We start from the raw sequence: 18,495 nt of genomic DNA on the forward strand, positions 1-18,495 counted from the left end.
AATGAAAAAGCATGTTTGATAGCATTACTACAAACCACTACTTACATGTGATTGTGAGAATGCTTCCTAATGGAATACCTTGGAGGTTGCCTAATTCATGCTCCATCTTGTCTAAAAAATAGGTATCACTTGTGCGTGCCCCATTAGTACTACTCGCTCTTGAAATTATATTGGAGGTGAACAAATAGATGATAAGACGATGACTCTTTAAAAGAGGAAGTCAACACGGAATATCACCCAACTTTACAAGTGGCCTTGTACTCAAATCCCAAGCGTGCAAATACCTCTACTATTTTCCGTGAGTCCAAGTCACGGGTTTAAATGCTTTCTTCAAATCAAGAATCCGATCAGATTTTGATGCTAATTTAGCTTGGTGAAAAAGTTGCATATTAAATGGTCAATGTAGCATTTTAATTAGCTTTGTGGGAGATTATAATATTCATTTGAGTAGTCTAGATTACGTAATGTATGAAAATGTGCTTGATTGAATGATTTCTTGAATGCTTAGATAATTCTAGAAAGTGTGGTGAATTGTAAAATGACCTTTAATGGAGGAATTCATGAATACACTTATGACATTTGTGGTTCAATGGTTATTAAAATTTCATAAATAGTCAAAAAGGGCATTTCTATTTTGATTTGGTATGTTGCCTCTATTTTGAAAATTTTTTGCATTTGTTGAAACTTTGGGGAAATTGATCATTGATAACAAAAAGTATAAATGGAACTTATTTTGTACATGATTATAGGCATATTTTGTTAAATTAGTTTAACTTTGCTTTCAATATTAATGCATATACTTATTTCGTGAAGTTAGCTAATTTCATGTTTTTATTATCTTTGAACATTGTGTTAGTTTCACATACTTGATTCGTTTCCTATTTTTCCTTGATTTGCATGTTTATTTCTTAATGGTTGCAAGTTTTTGCTCTTAAGAAATTGTTTTATTTTGACTTTATCTTTTGAAGTAGTGAATTAATGAACTCTCCTTTCTTTCTCAAGTAAGGTTAAAAATTCATAACATGACCATGGATTTGGACAGCGCAAGTTTCTGAGAGGAGTATTATCTCTTACTCTTTATTTTTCTTCTCTTATATTGAGAACAATGTGAAATTTAAGTGTGGGGGATAGGAATAATTGGCTTGCTATTTTGTGTCATGTGATGATATTTTTTAGATTTAAATGCCTTAGAAATGTTGAAATTATGTTTGAAAAATTGCCATGTGAAAAATTTTTTGAAATTGAACTTGCTGGTAAGGAGTCTCATTCAGTTATAGAGAAAAATTTTGTCCAAATTTCACTATAGCCTAAAAAATTTTGCAATTTTATTTTAATAAGGCCAATTTGATCCTATCTTGAGTGTTCTAATTCTTCCACTTGTTGAAACTTTATATATATTTTGAAAAATTTAGTTCTCATTCAACTTGTAATTAGTTATTATGTAGTTTGAATTTTTATATTTTAGAAAGTGCATCTTGTAAAGTGGAGAGAATTATGCCTAAAATTTTGCATGTTTATTGAGATTTCTCCTCTTTACTTAATTTTACATGTAAGTGATTGATATAGACAATAAAAATTTATATTCTTTCTTTGATCATTCTTACATATTTGTTAAGAGGGAATGTCTATTTATTGTCTTCTGAAAAAAAGAAGAGAGAAAAAAAGGAAAGAAAAAAGAAAAAAAGAAGAAAATAGGAGCTTTTCTTCTACTCCGATGATTTTTGTACCAACTAACTGGGAGCTAGCATCTACAAATGTCAATATTCACATAAAAAAGTACTTGAATTAAGAGTATGTATAGCAATTTGAATGAGTGAAATGTTGAGTAACCGGGAGTATTTACCTAAAAGTATCGATTTTCTCGTCAAAAGAGATTTTCGCTATTTGAGTAAGATTTTTACGAATAAAGTCCCTCTTAGTTATGAAATTTGAGAAAAGATGATGATAAGAGAAGGGTAGCTACGAATTGAATATGTGATTTGCTTACTTGTGAAATTAGGATACGGTGAGAGATTAAGTTTGACTTGTTGAAATTAGGGTATAATTATCTTTCTTTCACTTGATATTATGAGTATTTAGTGTAAACTAAATGATTGTATAATGATCGTTTGCCGAATTATAAGCAATTGAATTTGAAAAAGTGCATATAGTGTTTCACCTCTTGAATCATTGTTGTTGATTATGTGTCGATTGTTTCAGGACAAGCAATGATTTAAGTGTGGGGGAATTGATAAGTGAGTATTTTGTGCTATATTTAGATGAAATTTTGAATTACTTTTAGTCACTTTTTCAATATTGTAAGAAGAAAATAGGTCATATTTGCTAGAATTAATTCTAAATATTACTTTGAGTTTAAAAAAGAATTTTGGGGTTGGACATTTTCTTTCTCTCTGCTCCAGTGTTCTCTCATGGAATTTAGCAAAAGTCACAAGACCTTCAGGAGCAAAAACAATAAATCCCAACGCAAATAGTAATGCGCTACAGCAGCGAAGGTTACAACAGTGACCAGCATTAGGGGCTGCTGTCGGGTCATGATGAGCAGCTGTTGAAATCAAACAGCCAATAGGGATGCAATTGTTATGGCAGTTAACTCCTCCTTGTGGTTGGCCTTGGCCTACTCCTTGGTCATGAGCATACCAACACCACACAGTTCCCTCGTAGACGTATCTCCTTGTTTCTATTAAAGCTCCCGACTGTTGTTACTGCTCTCTTTGAGGCAGAGGTTGCTGCTGCGCCTGTATTGCTGCTGTGGTTCTAGTTCCTCTCCTTGAGACTGAGCATGCTGCTGAGGCTGAGCTTGCTATTATGGTTCCAGTTCCTCTCCTTGAGGCTGAGGAGGAGGGGGTTCTTAAGTGGGCAATAAACACAGCAAACATAGGGAGATCACCAGTCGCTGATGAGCGAAACTAACCGGGCACAAGCCTCAAATCCCGCAAACAGAAGTGAAAACACACTAAATCCGCCCAATCTGGGTATCTTGACCCCAAACACGGTAGCCGAATTCCAAATGGATAGGCCCAAATGTGTTGCAGCAAACAATAAACCCAGCAATTGCAGATCCGATCCATACAACCTGAAGTATCTTTGGGTAGTAGGATTACTCTAGTACATGCAAAGATAGTATTTCTGATGACCTCCCTCTTCTTTACCTCTCTCCATGCATTTGTAGATGATGAGCCCAGGCAAAACAGCTGCTAAGACATTGATGTAAAGAGAAAATTTCATAGCCTTCAACCTATGAAATAGGCTTGGATTAGGTGGATTAGGTGCTGGAGTTGGGGTTGGACAATCTCTTCTCTTTGCTCCAGTGTTCTCTCATTTAATTCAGCGAAAGCCGCAAGACCTTCAAGAGCCAAAATAATAAATTTCAACGCAAATAGAAATGCACTACTGCAACGCCGGTTACAATTTCTTTCGACTCCTCTTCACTTTGACCTCAATACAAAGCAATTTATCCATTTTCTTTTGGAAAAAGAATCGAGTGTCTTGAGATGATGATGGAGGACGTGAGAAGGAAGGATTGATTGAAACCGGTTGGGAAGTCGTCTCAACACCTTTGAGCTTCTTTTAGACATGCTATTTTTGCTTCTTCCTCTTGCTGAGAATCACCTCAAGCATGTCCTTGAGTCAAAGGACCACCAATATTTTTGGTATTTTCAAAGAAATTTTGCAAAAATCCAGTGCAAAGATATCCTTCTCCTTAAGGTCTGTAGGGGTAGCATTACTGAAATCTACGCCAACCCTTTGAAATACCAATGTAAAAATGAAAAAGCATGTTTGATAGCATTATTACGAACCACTACTTACATATGATTGTGAGAATGCTTCCTAATGGAATACCTTGGAGGTTGCCTAATTCATGCTCCATCTTGTCTAAAAAATAGATATCACTTGTGCGTGCCCCACTAGTACTACTCGCTCTTGGAATTATATTGGAGGTAAACAAATAGATGATAAGACGATGACTCTTTAAAAGAGGAAGTCAACACGGAATATCACCCAACTTTACAAGTGGCCTTGTACTCAAATCCCAAGCGTGCAAATACCTCTACTATTTTCCGTGAGTCCAAGTCACGGGTTTAAATGCTTTCTTCAAATCAAGAATCCGATCAGATTTTGATGCTAATTTAGCTTGGTGAAAAAGTTGCATATTAAATGGCCAATGTAGCATTTTAATTAGCTTTGTGGGAGATTATAATATTCATTTGAGTAGTCTAGATTACGTAATGTATGAAAATGTGCTTGATTGAATGATTTCTTGAATGCTTAGATAATTCTAGAAAGTGTGGTGAATTGTAAAATGACCTTTAATGGAGGAATTCATGAATACACTTATGACATTTGTGGTTCAATGGTTATTAAAATTTCATAAATAGTCAAAAAGGTCATTTCTATTTTGATTTGGTATGTTGCCTCTATTTTGAAAAATTTTTGCATTTGTTGAAACTTTGAGGAAATTGATCATTGATAACAAAAAGTATAAATGGAACTTATTTTGTACATGATTATAGGCATATTTTGTTAAATTAATTTAACTTTGCTTTCAATATTAATGCATATACTTATTTCGTGAAGTTAGCTAATTTCATGTTTTTATTATCTTTGAACATTGTGTTAGTTTCACATACTTGATTCGTTTCCTATTTTTCCTTGATTTGCATGTTTATTTCTTAATGGTTGCAAGTTTTTGCTCTTAAGAAATTGTTTTATTTTGACTTTATCTTTTGAAGTAATGAATTAATGAACTCTCCTTTCTTTCTCAAGTAAGGTTAGAAATTCATAACATGACCATGGATTTGGACAGCGCAAGTTTCTGAGAGGAGTATTATCTCTTACTCTTTATTTTTCTTCTCTTATATTGAGAACAATGTGAAATTTAAGTGTGGGGGATAGGAATAATTGGCTTGCTATTTTGTGTCATGTGATGATATTTTTTAGATTTAAATGCCTTAGAAATGTTGAAATTATGTTTGAAAAAATTGCCATGTGAAATTTTTTTTGAAATTGGGCTTGCTGGTAAGGAGTCTCATTCAGTTATAGGGAAAATTTTTTTCAAAATTTCACTATAGCCTAAAAATTTTTGCAATTTTATTTTAATAAGGCCAATTTGATCCAATCTTGAGTGTTCTAATTCTTCCACTTGTTGAAACTTTATATATATTTTGAAAAATTTAGTTCTCATTCAACTTGTAATTAGTTATTATGTAGTTTGAATTTTTATATTTTAGAAAGTGCATCTTGTAAAGTGGAGAGAATTATGCCTAAAATTTTGCATGTTTATTGAGATTTCTCCTCTTTACTTAATTTTACATGTAAGTGATTGATATAGACAATAAAAATTTATATTCTTTCTTTGATCATTCTTACATATTTGTTAAGAGGGAATGTCTATTTATTGTCTTCTGAAAAAAAGAAGAGAGAAAAAAAGGAAAGAAAAAAGAAAAAAAGAAGAAAATAGGAGCTTTTCTTCTACTCCGATGATTTTTGTACCAACTAACTGGGAGCTAGCATCTACAAATGTCAATATTCACATAAAAGTACTTGAATTAAGAGTATGTATAGCAATTTGAATGAGTGAAATGTTGAGTAACCGGGAGTATTTACCTAAAAGTATCAATTTTCTCGTCAAAAGACATTTTCGCTATTTGAGTAAGATTTTTATGAATAAAGTCCCTCTTAGTTATGAAATTTGAGAAAAGATGATGATAAGAGAAGGGTAGCTACGAATTGAATATGTGATTTGCTTACTTGTGAAATTAGGATACGGTGAGAGATTAAGTTTGACTTGTTGAAATTAGGGTATAATTATCTTTCTTTCACTTGATATTATGAGTATTTAGTGTAAACTAAATGATTGTATAATGATCGTTTGCCGAATTATAAGCAATTGAATTTGAAAAAGTGCATATAGTGTTTCACATCTTGAATCATTGTTGTTGATTATGTGTTGATTGTTTCAGGACAAGCAATGATTTAAGTGTGGGGGAATTGATAAGTGAGTATTTTGTGCTATATTTAGATGAAATTTTGTATTACTTTTAGTCACTTTTTCAATATTGTAAGAAGAAAATAGGTCATATTTGCTAGAATTAATTCTAAATACTACTTAGAGTTTAAAAAAGAATTTTGTCCCTTATACTTGCTTATTTTTTAGTATTTTTATAGGAGTTGGAAATGGACTTCATTTTGAATGAAAAATAAGCTTGCATTATGATGATTGAAATCCTAAAGTTTGCAAGGATGATGAGTTTCAAATGTGGTTCAAGTCACTAGAAGAAGAAAATGAAGAAACTGGTTGAAAATGAAAGTCGACTCAAATCTCTCCAAATAGCCCAACTATTTTTTGAAGGAATTGCTTGGAGGGATTCGAGGTAGTGAGTTGGATTGAAGAAACAAAATTTTAAGAAAAATATGGGAAGAGTCCAACTAAGAAATTCGGCCAATTTTTGGAGGGGATTGCTTGGAGAGATTTCAGTCAAACTTTGCGACTTCCACTTGCGCAACTTGATTTCAATTTCATTATTTCACTTCGTTTGAGGGAAAAATTTGGAGACTTTTTAGCTATAAAGGAGTGGATATAGAACTATCTTTTGCACCATTTCTTTTCCATATAAACACATTTGCTTCAAGAATGAAAGGAGAGCTTAGAGAGGGGCAAGGAATACCACAAAAATGAGTTTCTTAACTCTCTAGTTTAGGTAGTGTAGGATAGTTTAGTTTTAGTTGGTTAATTTACCCTTTCTTGTGTGTTAGTTAGATGAAGATGACGTTGGAGGATGAAGAAGGCAAAGAGATAATTCATGTGACAAGGGTTACCCTATCTTCCCAACTCTTTATCTTTTATAATTGATTATAAGTTTAGTTGATATACAAGTTTGGATCTTATGTTTATTACGCGTTTCTAAAGTTTGTGCATTGGATTTTTGTTGAATTTTCTATGATTGTATTGTATTGATTTCTTGATTATTTGATACTATTATTTTGAACAAGTTATTTAGCACTTTTACTCCCCTAATCATGATTAACTGGCCATTAATTATGATAATCTTAAGATATTAAGTTTGCAATAAAAATTGGAATTTAAGACTAGTTCAAGAAGTTTTAAATCTAAGGAGTACACTTACAAGAGTAGATGTGCACTTTTGTAGCTTTAGTGATTTATTTCATGTAATTTTATAGAGGTAATGAACTTGTAATTAATTTTATAACCGCAAAAGTAGGTATAGATTAGTTATAAGTACAGTTAATTCACTACAAGAGTAGATGTCACATGTATAAGAAAATTACACCATAACTAACCAAGATAGTTGTGCTTAATGATCCAAAAATTACACTTGCATGAATAATTAGGAATACCATAGTCTAAGGAGCTTTTATTTGCTATTTTCATGCACATTTTAGCTTAATCTCATTTTCTTCACTTTGTTGATTGTCTAAATAATAGAAGAGGCTTAGTAGTGAGGGTAGTCGTCCATTCTTTCCTGTAGGTTCAAATCTTAATACTCTATACTCAATTTCGACTTGTATACTTGTAAAAAATCACGTGTGAGGTATTTAGAAATTTATAAATATAAAACTTGACTATGGATTGAGCTAATTTTTATATGCATTTCCCGCGCTTGTCCAAAAACATCACAAAAACGTAGTTCTCAACCAATTTCTTAGTTCTTTAGATTAGAGTAGTGTAGGATAGTTTAGATTAGTTACTTTCATCCATTTCTTATATATAGTTAAATTTGGATGAAGATTAAGGAACAAGATAGAGAGTTTGATCTCATGTGTTAAGGGTGATATCTCTTTTACTACTTTCTCTCTTGTATTGGATTTCATGTTTAGTTATAATACAAGTTTGAATTTGTGTCTCATTATATGTTTCTAAAGTTTATGCCTTGGATTTTGGTTGAATTTTCTATAATTGTACTGTGTTGATTTCTTGACTATCTAATGCTATTATTTTGAGCAAGTTATTTAGTACTCTTGCTTATCTAATAATGATTAACTAGCCATTAATTATTATAATCTTAAGGTGTTAAATGTGCATAAAAGTTGGGATTAAACACTAGGTTAAAGAAGTACTAAAGCTATGAAGTACATTCACGAGAGTAGAGGTGCACCTTTGTAGATTTGGTGGCTTGTTACATGTAATTTAATAGAGATAATGAACTTGAAACTAATTTCATAACCAAAAGACTAGGTATGGATTAGTTATAGGTATAGTTGATTCACTATGAGGTAAGTTTCGTATGCATATAGAAACTACGCCATAGTTAACCAAAATAGTAGTAATCAATGATAAAAAAAAATTGTACTCCATAATTAGTTAAGGATACCATAACCTAAGAAGCTTTCATTTGCTATTTTCTTGCATATTTTATCTTAGTTTTATTTTCTTCAATTTGTTGATAGTTTAAATAATATAGAAGTTTTAGTAGTGTCGGTAGTTATCTATTTTTCCTTATGGATTCGACCCTTAATACCCTATATTCAATCTTGACTCGTATACTTGCGAAAAATCATATGTAGTGCATTTAGAAATTTAGAAATATAAAATTGGACTATAGATTCAACTTAATTTTGAATGCATACCTCGTGCTCATCAAGCTTTTCGCACCGTTGTCAGGGAAGATGTGTGGCACTCTTATTTTTTTGTTTCATGTTTTTGTGACTAATCAAAGTCCACAACTCGATTGATATTGTGAGTTTATTTCTTGGTTTATCAATTATTCATCATCTAATATTTTAACATGATATAGTTACTTCCACTGCATGATTTTTTGTACTAACAGGATCTATGGTAGAATATGGGGAGGTTGGAAGAGGTAATAAGGAGATTCACACTGTCCAATACAAAACAAGGTGAAATCTACCTTGAGGGAGATGAAGTAAAAAAAGGAGTTGAAGACTGTAACCTAAGTCTAATCAGAAAGATCTAGGGTAAGAAGATTGCTAATGTTATAGGCATTAGAAGCATCGCGAACAATATGTGGATGCATTTGAAAAATCTCAAGGTAATAGAGATTAGAGCCAACACGTTCAAGTTTGTTTTCAGCAACAAACCTAGATGGAAAGAACACTAAACAAGAGACTGTGGATATAACATGGGTAGTTGCAGGTTCTGCTAAAGTGGAGAATAGGATTGGAAGATGATGAGGCAACTTCAACAAAACACTGACATGGCTTTAGGTTGGAACCTACCATTGCATTAGCTTAAATGGAGGCTGGCTAGAAAATATGCAGCATCTTCTCAGCTGTTAGCGACGTTATAATTCCACCTGGAGGGAGTAAAGAGGGCAAACATCTCAAAATCTTAGTTGATAGATCTTTCTTTGCCCCTAACTAAAGGAACCTTGATTAAGCTTTAATAATTCTATACACTGGGTCAAATTTAAGTATGAGAAGTGTCCTGATTTTTGTTATTGTTGTGGTATTGTTGGACACAATGAAAGGACCTATAATCAGAATGGGACTAACTTTTCGGAAAGAGGCTCAATATGGGAATTGGATTAGGGCTAGCTTCTATGAAGCCATAACAGGAAACAACCTAATAGGAATGATAATAGAACTAGAAATAATGAAAACGATAAGAATATGTTGTCTAGCGAACAAAACAACACTTAGAAAAATCTAATGCTAACTTACACAAAAGATTTTCACAATGCCATTAAAACTAGTAAAGGGTGGCAAGTATTAGGAAATTGGTTTAATTTCTTTTAGACAGATTTTCTTATTTTGTATGAAAGTAACTAGTTTCCTAATTGGTTTTAAAGAATTTTCTATTTTTATGAATTTAGGAATGTGAATTATTCCCTATTGTGAACTAGTCTAAAAATTAGTATTGGTTTCCTATTGTTATTTGGTTCTCGACCAAATAATATTCTCTATAAATAGTTGAATTGACATACTATATAAGAGACACACAAGGAGCATACAATAGTACACAAAAACAATACGTAGCCTTATATATGGGGTACGAGAAGATTCTTGGGAGATGAGAGATGATATACAAGAATTGGGTATGGATTTAAGTTGTATTCTTGTATAGATTTTTTCTCTCATAATAAATAATATGTTTTCTCCCCATGGACATAGGTTCAATAATAGAGTCAAACCACATTAAATCTTGTGTGTCATTTATCTTTCATGCTTGTGACTTATTTATCATTAAATTATTGTATATTAGGTATCTTAATAGTTGTTTATTTCGTGTTTGGATCCCAACAAATGGTATCAGATTTTGATTGCAAAACTAGGCTGCTTACAGGCAATTGGATCCCAACAAATAGTATCAAAGCGGGGCTTATGGTTGAATCGTGGTTGACTATTGAGATCAAGTAATTTGATGGCTATTGCCAATTGAACAATTTAATGGTTGATATCCTTGTTTCAATAGCTTAGCAAGAAGCATTGATGGTGAAGAATGGGAAGCCGAAAAGGCATAAAACACTTAATGATAAATCTAGATAGGTGATTCAAGGGTCGAGAAAAAGGTGAAATCTAATGTTAATTTTGGACGTGAATCGGTGGAGATTTTCTCACAATTCCAACAATTGATATTTCATCTCAGATGGTTGTTAGATTTGGATTATGTTCGTTAGGTGGTGGAAACTAAGGAGTCTAATTTTCAAATGCTATAAGACTCTGATAGCTACGAATTTTATGTTGCAGGTGGAGTTTTGGAAACCACACATAACGAAATAGTCCTAAGAATAGGAAGAAATATGGCGATTTTATTACTTGGCTATCTCAATAGTTAGAGCTCACAAAAAATGAATCCCGAGTTGCAAGTGATGGCAAGAAGAAATCCTACGAACGGAAATGGTAAATTGAAACACTTTCTCACGAGTTAACAGGTGATTAGATTCCGGGTAACTACACATGTTCATTTGTTGATTGAATCAATTGGATGTCAAGACTACATTGATTCGGATGTGTAGTTTGGTACCATACAATTTGATAGTTGAAGGCAAATGGTTGCTAAAAGAAATATTCGCCAAGGTGGAGATTTGTTGGGAAATTAGATTAGTTTCTTTTAGGCAGGTTTTCTTATTTTGTATGGAAATAACTAATTTTTTTAATTGGTTTTAGTTACTTGAAGTAGTAACCAAGGAATTTTCTATTTGTATGAGTTTAGGAATAGGAGTTATTTTCTATTCTGAACCAGCCTACAAATTGGTATTGATTTCCTGTAGTTATTTAATTTTTGACCAAATAATATTCTCTATAAATAGATGGGTTGACATACTATACAAGAGGCATACAATGGACACACAAGGGCAACATATATCCTTATATGTGGAGTGAAAGATAGTTCTTAGGAGATAAGAGATGGTATACAAGAATTAGATTTGGGTTCAAGTTGTATCCTTGTATAGGTTTTTTTCTCTCATAATAAAGAACAAATTTTCTCTCGATGGACGTAGACTCAATGATGGAGTCGAACCACGTTAAATCTTGTGTGTCGTTTATCTTTTATACTTATAGTTTGTTTATTATAAAATTGTTGTGTTTTTGATATCTTAATAGTTGTTTGTTCCGCGCTTGGATCCTAACAGGAAGTTTATAAACCTAATGAACATGAACAGGAAAAATTTTTGGTGACTAATGAGAAATACAGTGAAAACCATTTTGAAAAAAGTGGAGTATAGAGAAAGGGAATAGAAAGCAAATTGATAAGAATGGGGGTGAGATGGCTAAGGGTAAGGAAATTGATAACATATCAAAATCCTTAATGCCTTTTTTTCTAAATGTTTTAATACTTTTTTTATGGTTTGAGTGGGAAGATTTGAACCCAAAGCCTCTCATTTACAATCTCTTCCTCCAATACCTTTTAAGAGAAAGAGATCAAATTGAATGAACCTAAAGAAACCACCTATGATCATATGTGGCTTGATGGAGATACAGAAACTAAAGAGAAGGGCAAAGGGCATAAGGATTTCAACAGTAAAACAAAAACTAAAGAACTCAAAGAAAATGTGATGATTAGTAAGAGTGAAAACCATAACAAAGGAAATTATAAAGGAAAATAAAAAGAGGGAAGAAGCTAGAAAATACATTTTCAAGAAGTAGAGAAAAAAACCATTAACTAATAGTGCTAATGCAGAACTAAGAGAGGATCTAAAAAAAAGAAGGAATATTATCATAATTGAAGAAAATGGTTTGAGTAATAGGGAGATGGAATTAAAGAAGAAAAGTAGGATCACGGAAAGAGTTTTATAGACGTGTCTGAGGTGTGAAGCCCTCTCTTAATAGGGCTTCCAATTCTCGATGAGACTCTGGTGCAGAATTGTCGAGGTGCTGAGAGCCCTTGACAATTTTTCAACTCAAAGAGGTTGTTAAACTCCACTCCTCTTCTTTAATTTTTCTTGTTTGAAATCAAAAACAAAAAAAAATGTTTTATGAATAAAGTTGAAACAATGGGTTAATTTGACAATCTATTTGTTGTGAACCCACCTGTGCTTGGCTGGTGCTCCAAAAAATTCCTTTTCACAAGTTTAACTATTGACTTCAAATTGCTGATAAGGATGTCAATTTGGATTGGCGGTGCGTATGTGTGCATACAAGTGCTAATGATCTTTTTTTGAGAAAAGAATGGTAAGTGCTAACCAAAAGGAAGCAAGTTTGGGGTGGGGAGGGGTGGTGGGGACTAGGGGGAGACACGAATGATATTATTTTTAACAAAAAAGATGGGAAAATTGGAGAGGAAGGAAAAGATGTGAAAATAGCTTTAAAGATTTCAGAAACTTCATAAACACTAATGAATTGCTAGATATGGATTTTGAAGGCGTGCCTTGGACTTGGTGTGACAAATGGACCTGGAGGCATAGTTATTAAAACCAACCTGGTCGTCAACCTGATAAGGGAAATAGTTTAGTGGGTTAGTAGTCCAATCGCAGTTCAATGGTTAAACTGTTGAGTTATAAAATATAATATATAATATAACTAAATCATATAAATTCAGGTTCTTGAAAATATAAAACCAATCTAGTGAAATCTTGCATTTTAAAGATACAAAGTTAGATTTATCAATTGCATTGAACTTGTTTCAAACATAAACATAAAATTTATGCTTCACAATGAAAAAAGACATTGGATAAGATAAATTTAATTAGGAATCAACATCAACTTCAAAGTATTTATGCAGTCTTTTGCTCTCAATCACAAGATTTTATAAGAGTAATTATTACCTTGGGGATCAATTATGGCAAGATATCATTTTGATATTAGGAATCAAAATCAACTTTAAAGTATAATATCTTGTTTTTATGTAGTTTTTTGCTCTCAATTACAAGATTTCATGAGAGTAACTATATGTTAGGGATGAATTATGTTAAGATATCATTTTAATAATTTGTTTTCTAACTTTTAGGATAAATTGTGAGAGTACTAAAGATTCAAGGAAAGGTAGTCCTCGATCAATTTGTCTAAGATGAGAAGTTCCTCTAATTCTATGAATTTTTCTAGAATATTCTTTTCTTGAATATCATTCGAAAACATTTCGGATTGCCCACCATTCCACCAATTAGTAATCCAAGATTCAAGACTTTTATTAAATAAGCGAGAAAACAACTAAGGCAAAAATTTCGGATTAATCAAATTTAAAATGATCATGTCCTTTTCTAAAAAATGAAAACACATATCATGTATCTAAATGTGCATCGTAGAAAATGGAGAACAAATCTATTGGAGAAGAGATAGAGTGTCAAATGGGCACCCATTCACAATGGCCCGTGCGAGTTTTAATATAGTAGAAGAGTGAAGTTAAATCGAAAATGAATTTAGAGAACAGCTTTGATTGTGTGCTGGTAAATTGAATGTTCTATGTCTATAGGTCACCGTTAGGAAAAAAAGAAAGAAAGAAAGTTATATAATTATTCATTTTTGCATTATTAGCTTGTGTATCTGGAAAGCAATGGTAGAGTAAAAATCATTTGTGCTGAAAGAAGTCGATCCTATTCCCTTCACTTCACTAGCTTGCTGGTAAACGATAGTATACACGACTTTTAGCAGCTCATAGGACGAAAGGGTTCACCTTCAAATTGAAAGACCAAATACAGTTGGCTTTGAGTTGTGTAAATGATAAAGCCTAGTTTTTGGAATCAAATTTGTGTTACATCTTACCCCTACACAAAAGACGGGTTTTTTTATAGTCTTTTAGTCTCTTCTTTAAAATCTCTAACAATTATTGCAATCATGATTTGAACATAATAACGAGATAAAATACAAATGTGATGAATCCAGATTATACTATCCCGATTATTCAACGACAAAAATTATTTGGCACAACAACTTTTCTAATAAGAGGTAGAAATGTTTGTCAATAAAATCATTCATGAATGCTATAACATCTCAGCAACAGGCCGTAAGACATGGTTAATTATTTGTAAAATTTCATACTAAAGACACAATTATTATATATAGGACTACATGAACAATAATGAAATATCACATAATTGCTACGAAATTATACAAGTAGTCAATCTTATCTTATAACTTATTCAACTAATATTATATACTATCCGAGAATGGTTGATAACCGTTCCCGCCCCTTGCCCTAACTTTTCACACAAGATATATAGGGTGTGTTTGGATAGTAATTATTTGTTCAAAAATTATTTATTTGCATTAGAAACATATTTTCCAACACATATTTTTATCTTTCTAATTACCGTTTTCTCTTACATACACTACATCATAAAGTGCTATAATAATTTTTCCAACTAACGTTCCAAATAATCTACTATCCAATTTGAACTCATTGCTGAAAAACCACTATTTTGGACAATAAGAATGCACCAATAAGGATCTTCGTCGGTGGTACAAATAAACATAATTTCAAATAAAAAAATTTACTTCACAAATTTCAACCACCTTTTTATCTCACATACATCACATCACAAAAAATGCTACAGTAATTATCTCAAATAAATCATGCAAATAAACTCTTATCCAAACAAACTCATAATTTCTTTTTACGACACTGCACAATATATAGAGAAGCCTTTCGGCTAAGACCAAGTGTAATGGGAAAGTTGCGCTAATATTAAGCTCCACATCCATACTCCGTCTACTTGGGCTTGGGCTTTTTCTTTAATAAAGAGGTTTTGTTACATCACAATGGGCTTCGAAATGGGGGCGTTGAACATTCTGGTGTCGGACCACAGACGCGGTTTATTGAAGCCTTATAGGGCGTTGGGGGATGGTGGAAACAGTTGTTGGTGCATCTTGGTTGACTAATCAGTGGAATCAAATAAGAGGTATGAATTAAGACACGCTATAAAGCCTATAATAATCAGGTGCATTTAAATAGAAGGTTTAAATTAAGACGCGTTAATCACATACACATATGGCTATTTGAGGATTATCATACCCTAGAACATTTTAGATATGAATTAATTAAGTAGTGAAGGCCTTAATCCTCCAATTGAATCACAAAACCATGAAAGCTTCACTTACAACTGATGAATTATTCTTTCCATCCCACTTTGATAGGTCTGATTTTTTTTTCACACGATTTAAGAAAAGTTAGTTTACTTTGTTGAAAAAATAAATCTAATTTACGATCTTTCTAAAATACCCTTACCTTAAATGAAGTATGACTAATTGATTTTATATTAAATAAGTTAGATTACACTCAATAACAACCTACATTAAATAAGGACATTTAAAAAAAATTATAAGTTCATTACATTTTTCAATTGAGAAGTGGACTATAATTTGTAACAAATTAAGAAGTAAAACAAGCCCCTCAAAGTAAAACAGAGGGAGTACTACTTTTTAGGCCATACTAATTAATTTTCTTCAGTTTGAGCATTAGCTTTGTATTTATTGCTCTAACATTTTTGAATAATCAAAGTCAAATAACAATTATAATTGAATTAGAGGCCTTTTTACTTGATAGTGTAGCAATTCATGCTATTTTAATGATCTTTAAATTTAAATCTTTTTCTCTGCAATTTACCGAGTAATTTTGAAGTCATAAAATTTTATTAATTTATTTTTTGGAAGAATTACCATTTTATGAAGTTGGGTCATGACAGATGTGCGGAGCCCTATGTTAAAGAATTCAACATCGATATTTTCAAGAACGAGGTAGGTCCAATTGAGTTTTAATTTACTTTGTGTTTTATTTATATAATTCTTACAAATTTTGATACATTTATAATGTCTTCTTTAACAAACAATATTATAATGTGATAATTGATGAGGGTTGAAATTCTTGAAATTTCTCAACCACAAAACCCTAAGCTCATCGGTCGACTTGGGCTTCGCCTGGTTTAGACCGTCAACTTTATCTTATCCTATATTTTTACTTGCTTTTGAACAACAATTTTATAAGCCCATAGGCCATAAGAAAGCGCTGAGGCAAGAATTGTATTCCAGAGTAAACTAATCCACGCATGTGTTGAGGGAGAGAACGAGAGCAATACTTTGGATTGGAAAATTTTATCCAATAATATTTCACTTGCATTGTAAATATGTTTTTTTAATCAATTTTATATCTTTGCAGTCACCGTTTTGTCACACATATATCACATTATAAAAATTATTATAGAAATTATTTTTAATTATATTTCAAATAATCACCTATCCAAATACGGTCATTATGTTTTTATTTAAAGACGTGTATAATTGCAATAAGTTTAGTGGAAAGAAATAAGATATCCAGAACTTTTAATCCCAAACTAGCCATCACTTTAGATGAAAATTATTTACTTCACTAGTAAAATTTGCAGCACTAATTATTTCAATACTACAAAAGTTACCAAACCACATATACATATATTTACTTTCCAAACGTGTAAAATTTTTCAAATATAAGTTTTCGATTCCACCCCGTCTAGTAAATCTCACCCCTTCCCAGTACTTCTACTATGTTTGGATAGATTATTATTTGAAATATTATTTAGAATAATTACTATAGCACTTTTATAATATGATGTATGTGAGATAAAAAGATGGTTGAAAATATAAAAATATGAGTTGAAAAATATATTTATGATACAAACGAAATATTATTTCGGATAATTTCACCGTCCAAACAATGGCCATTCACACGATTCGTCCTTTAATAACTAATTGACATTCCTGACGGCTACCTGAATCAATTATCTTCTACTTGTTTATGATATGATTCAAAGTTCTCCTTCCTTTCTCTTTCCGGACCCAAAATTGCGTGATACAGAAGCAGAAAATGGACCCCATGGTCGCCAAATCCGTGTCCGATGGCGACTTGAAACAATAAATGCACACGACAATGCACATAAAAAAGCAATAAAGCTTGCTCAGTTGCACACGGATGAGCACATTTGACCACCAACATCTAGTCCTTGTATTGAATTTATATCACATTTGTCAATTGCTGCTGGTTTTGTCCATCCCAAAATCCCTTGTTGGCTAAGCTTACAGCTAAATGTAGCCAATAAAAAAACCACTTTTGCAACTTGCTTGATTGCCTTTAGTCTTTTAGATAATATAAACCAGCCCTCATACTCCTTATCCTCAAAACCTCATTCAAAGCTTTCTTGGTCCTATACTCCTATTTGTTTCTTTTGGCCAAATGGTAATCTTGGTAGAAAAGCTAGGTCGTTCCCTCAAGTTTCATCACAGACTGGATCATAACAATCACCCCAACCATGATGCTGAAGAAGCCTTATTGGCTTCTTTTCAGGCTTTTCGATCCAAGGTATCCAAATTATTAAGCCAAATTATGATGGAAGCCAAGCCTGGATCAGAGTTCTTGTCTTTGGCCTGGGTTCATAGGTGCCTTGAGGCGTTACCGATGATCGACAAGGCTTTTGCTAAGCTAGTGGTGGATGTAGATTACCCCATCGGCAAGTGGGAAGCTGCTGCATCTGAAGCATATCTTAAGCACAGCTTGAATGTGCTGGAGTTGCTCAATAAAATAAGCTCCTCACTTTCACATTTAAGCCAGGCTAGGCTAGCGTTGGCCCATGGTTTAAGCCTGATCGAAAGTTCGCCTTCTTTGGCTTTGAAGCATCTTCAGAAAATCCAGCCTAATGACCTGGGAAATGATTTCAAAGTGGAGGGTATCAAAAGGAATGAAGAACAGTTCAGTTCTCGCAAGGAATCGATAATTCATGAAGCTATGATGATCATGATAAGCTCTGGATTGTGGCTGTTTGGAATTATGATATCAGGCCTGTGCAGTGATGTTAAGCCGTATTTTCTCATGAGAAAATCAGCTCATAACTTGCATGATCCATCATTGGAAAGCCTGGACTCCTTGCTTAGTGAAGAGATCAGACAGAAGAGTATGTTGAAAGAAATTAAAGAGGTTAACGAGGCAGCAGCTGAGCTAGCTACAGAGATAGCACATAGAAAAGGAGATGCAGCTGCAGAAATATTAGGTAGAAGATTGCAGGTTCTTGAGAAGGTGCTTCAGAAAATTGGGAAGCAGACGGATTGCCTGTTCTCTGAAGTTCTATTGGCAAGGAATAAATTGCTCGACACTATTCGACTCAAGAAATGATAGAT

The 18,495-nt window shown here is 32.7% G+C and overlaps 1 protein-coding gene across 1 annotated transcript; it reads left to right on the plus strand.

Annotated features, from left to right (window-relative positions):
• Positions 1–17,557: 17,557 nt before the first annotated feature.
• Positions 17,558–18,490, plus strand: LOC113759600 (protein BPS1, chloroplastic-like). The gene has a single exon (XM_027302178.1). It carries the CDS (start codon positions 17,558–17,560, stop codon positions 18,488–18,490), a length of 933 nt encoding a protein of 310 aa, XP_027157979.1.
• The last annotated feature ends 5 nt before the right edge of the window (positions 18,491–18,495 follow it).

The sequence above is a fragment of the Coffea eugenioides genome, chromosome 2 (assembly GCF_003713205.1).
Source record: "Coffea eugenioides isolate CCC68of chromosome 2, Ceug_1.0, whole genome shotgun sequence".
Lineage (NCBI taxonomy): Eukaryota > Viridiplantae > Streptophyta > Magnoliopsida > Gentianales > Rubiaceae > Coffea > Coffea eugenioides.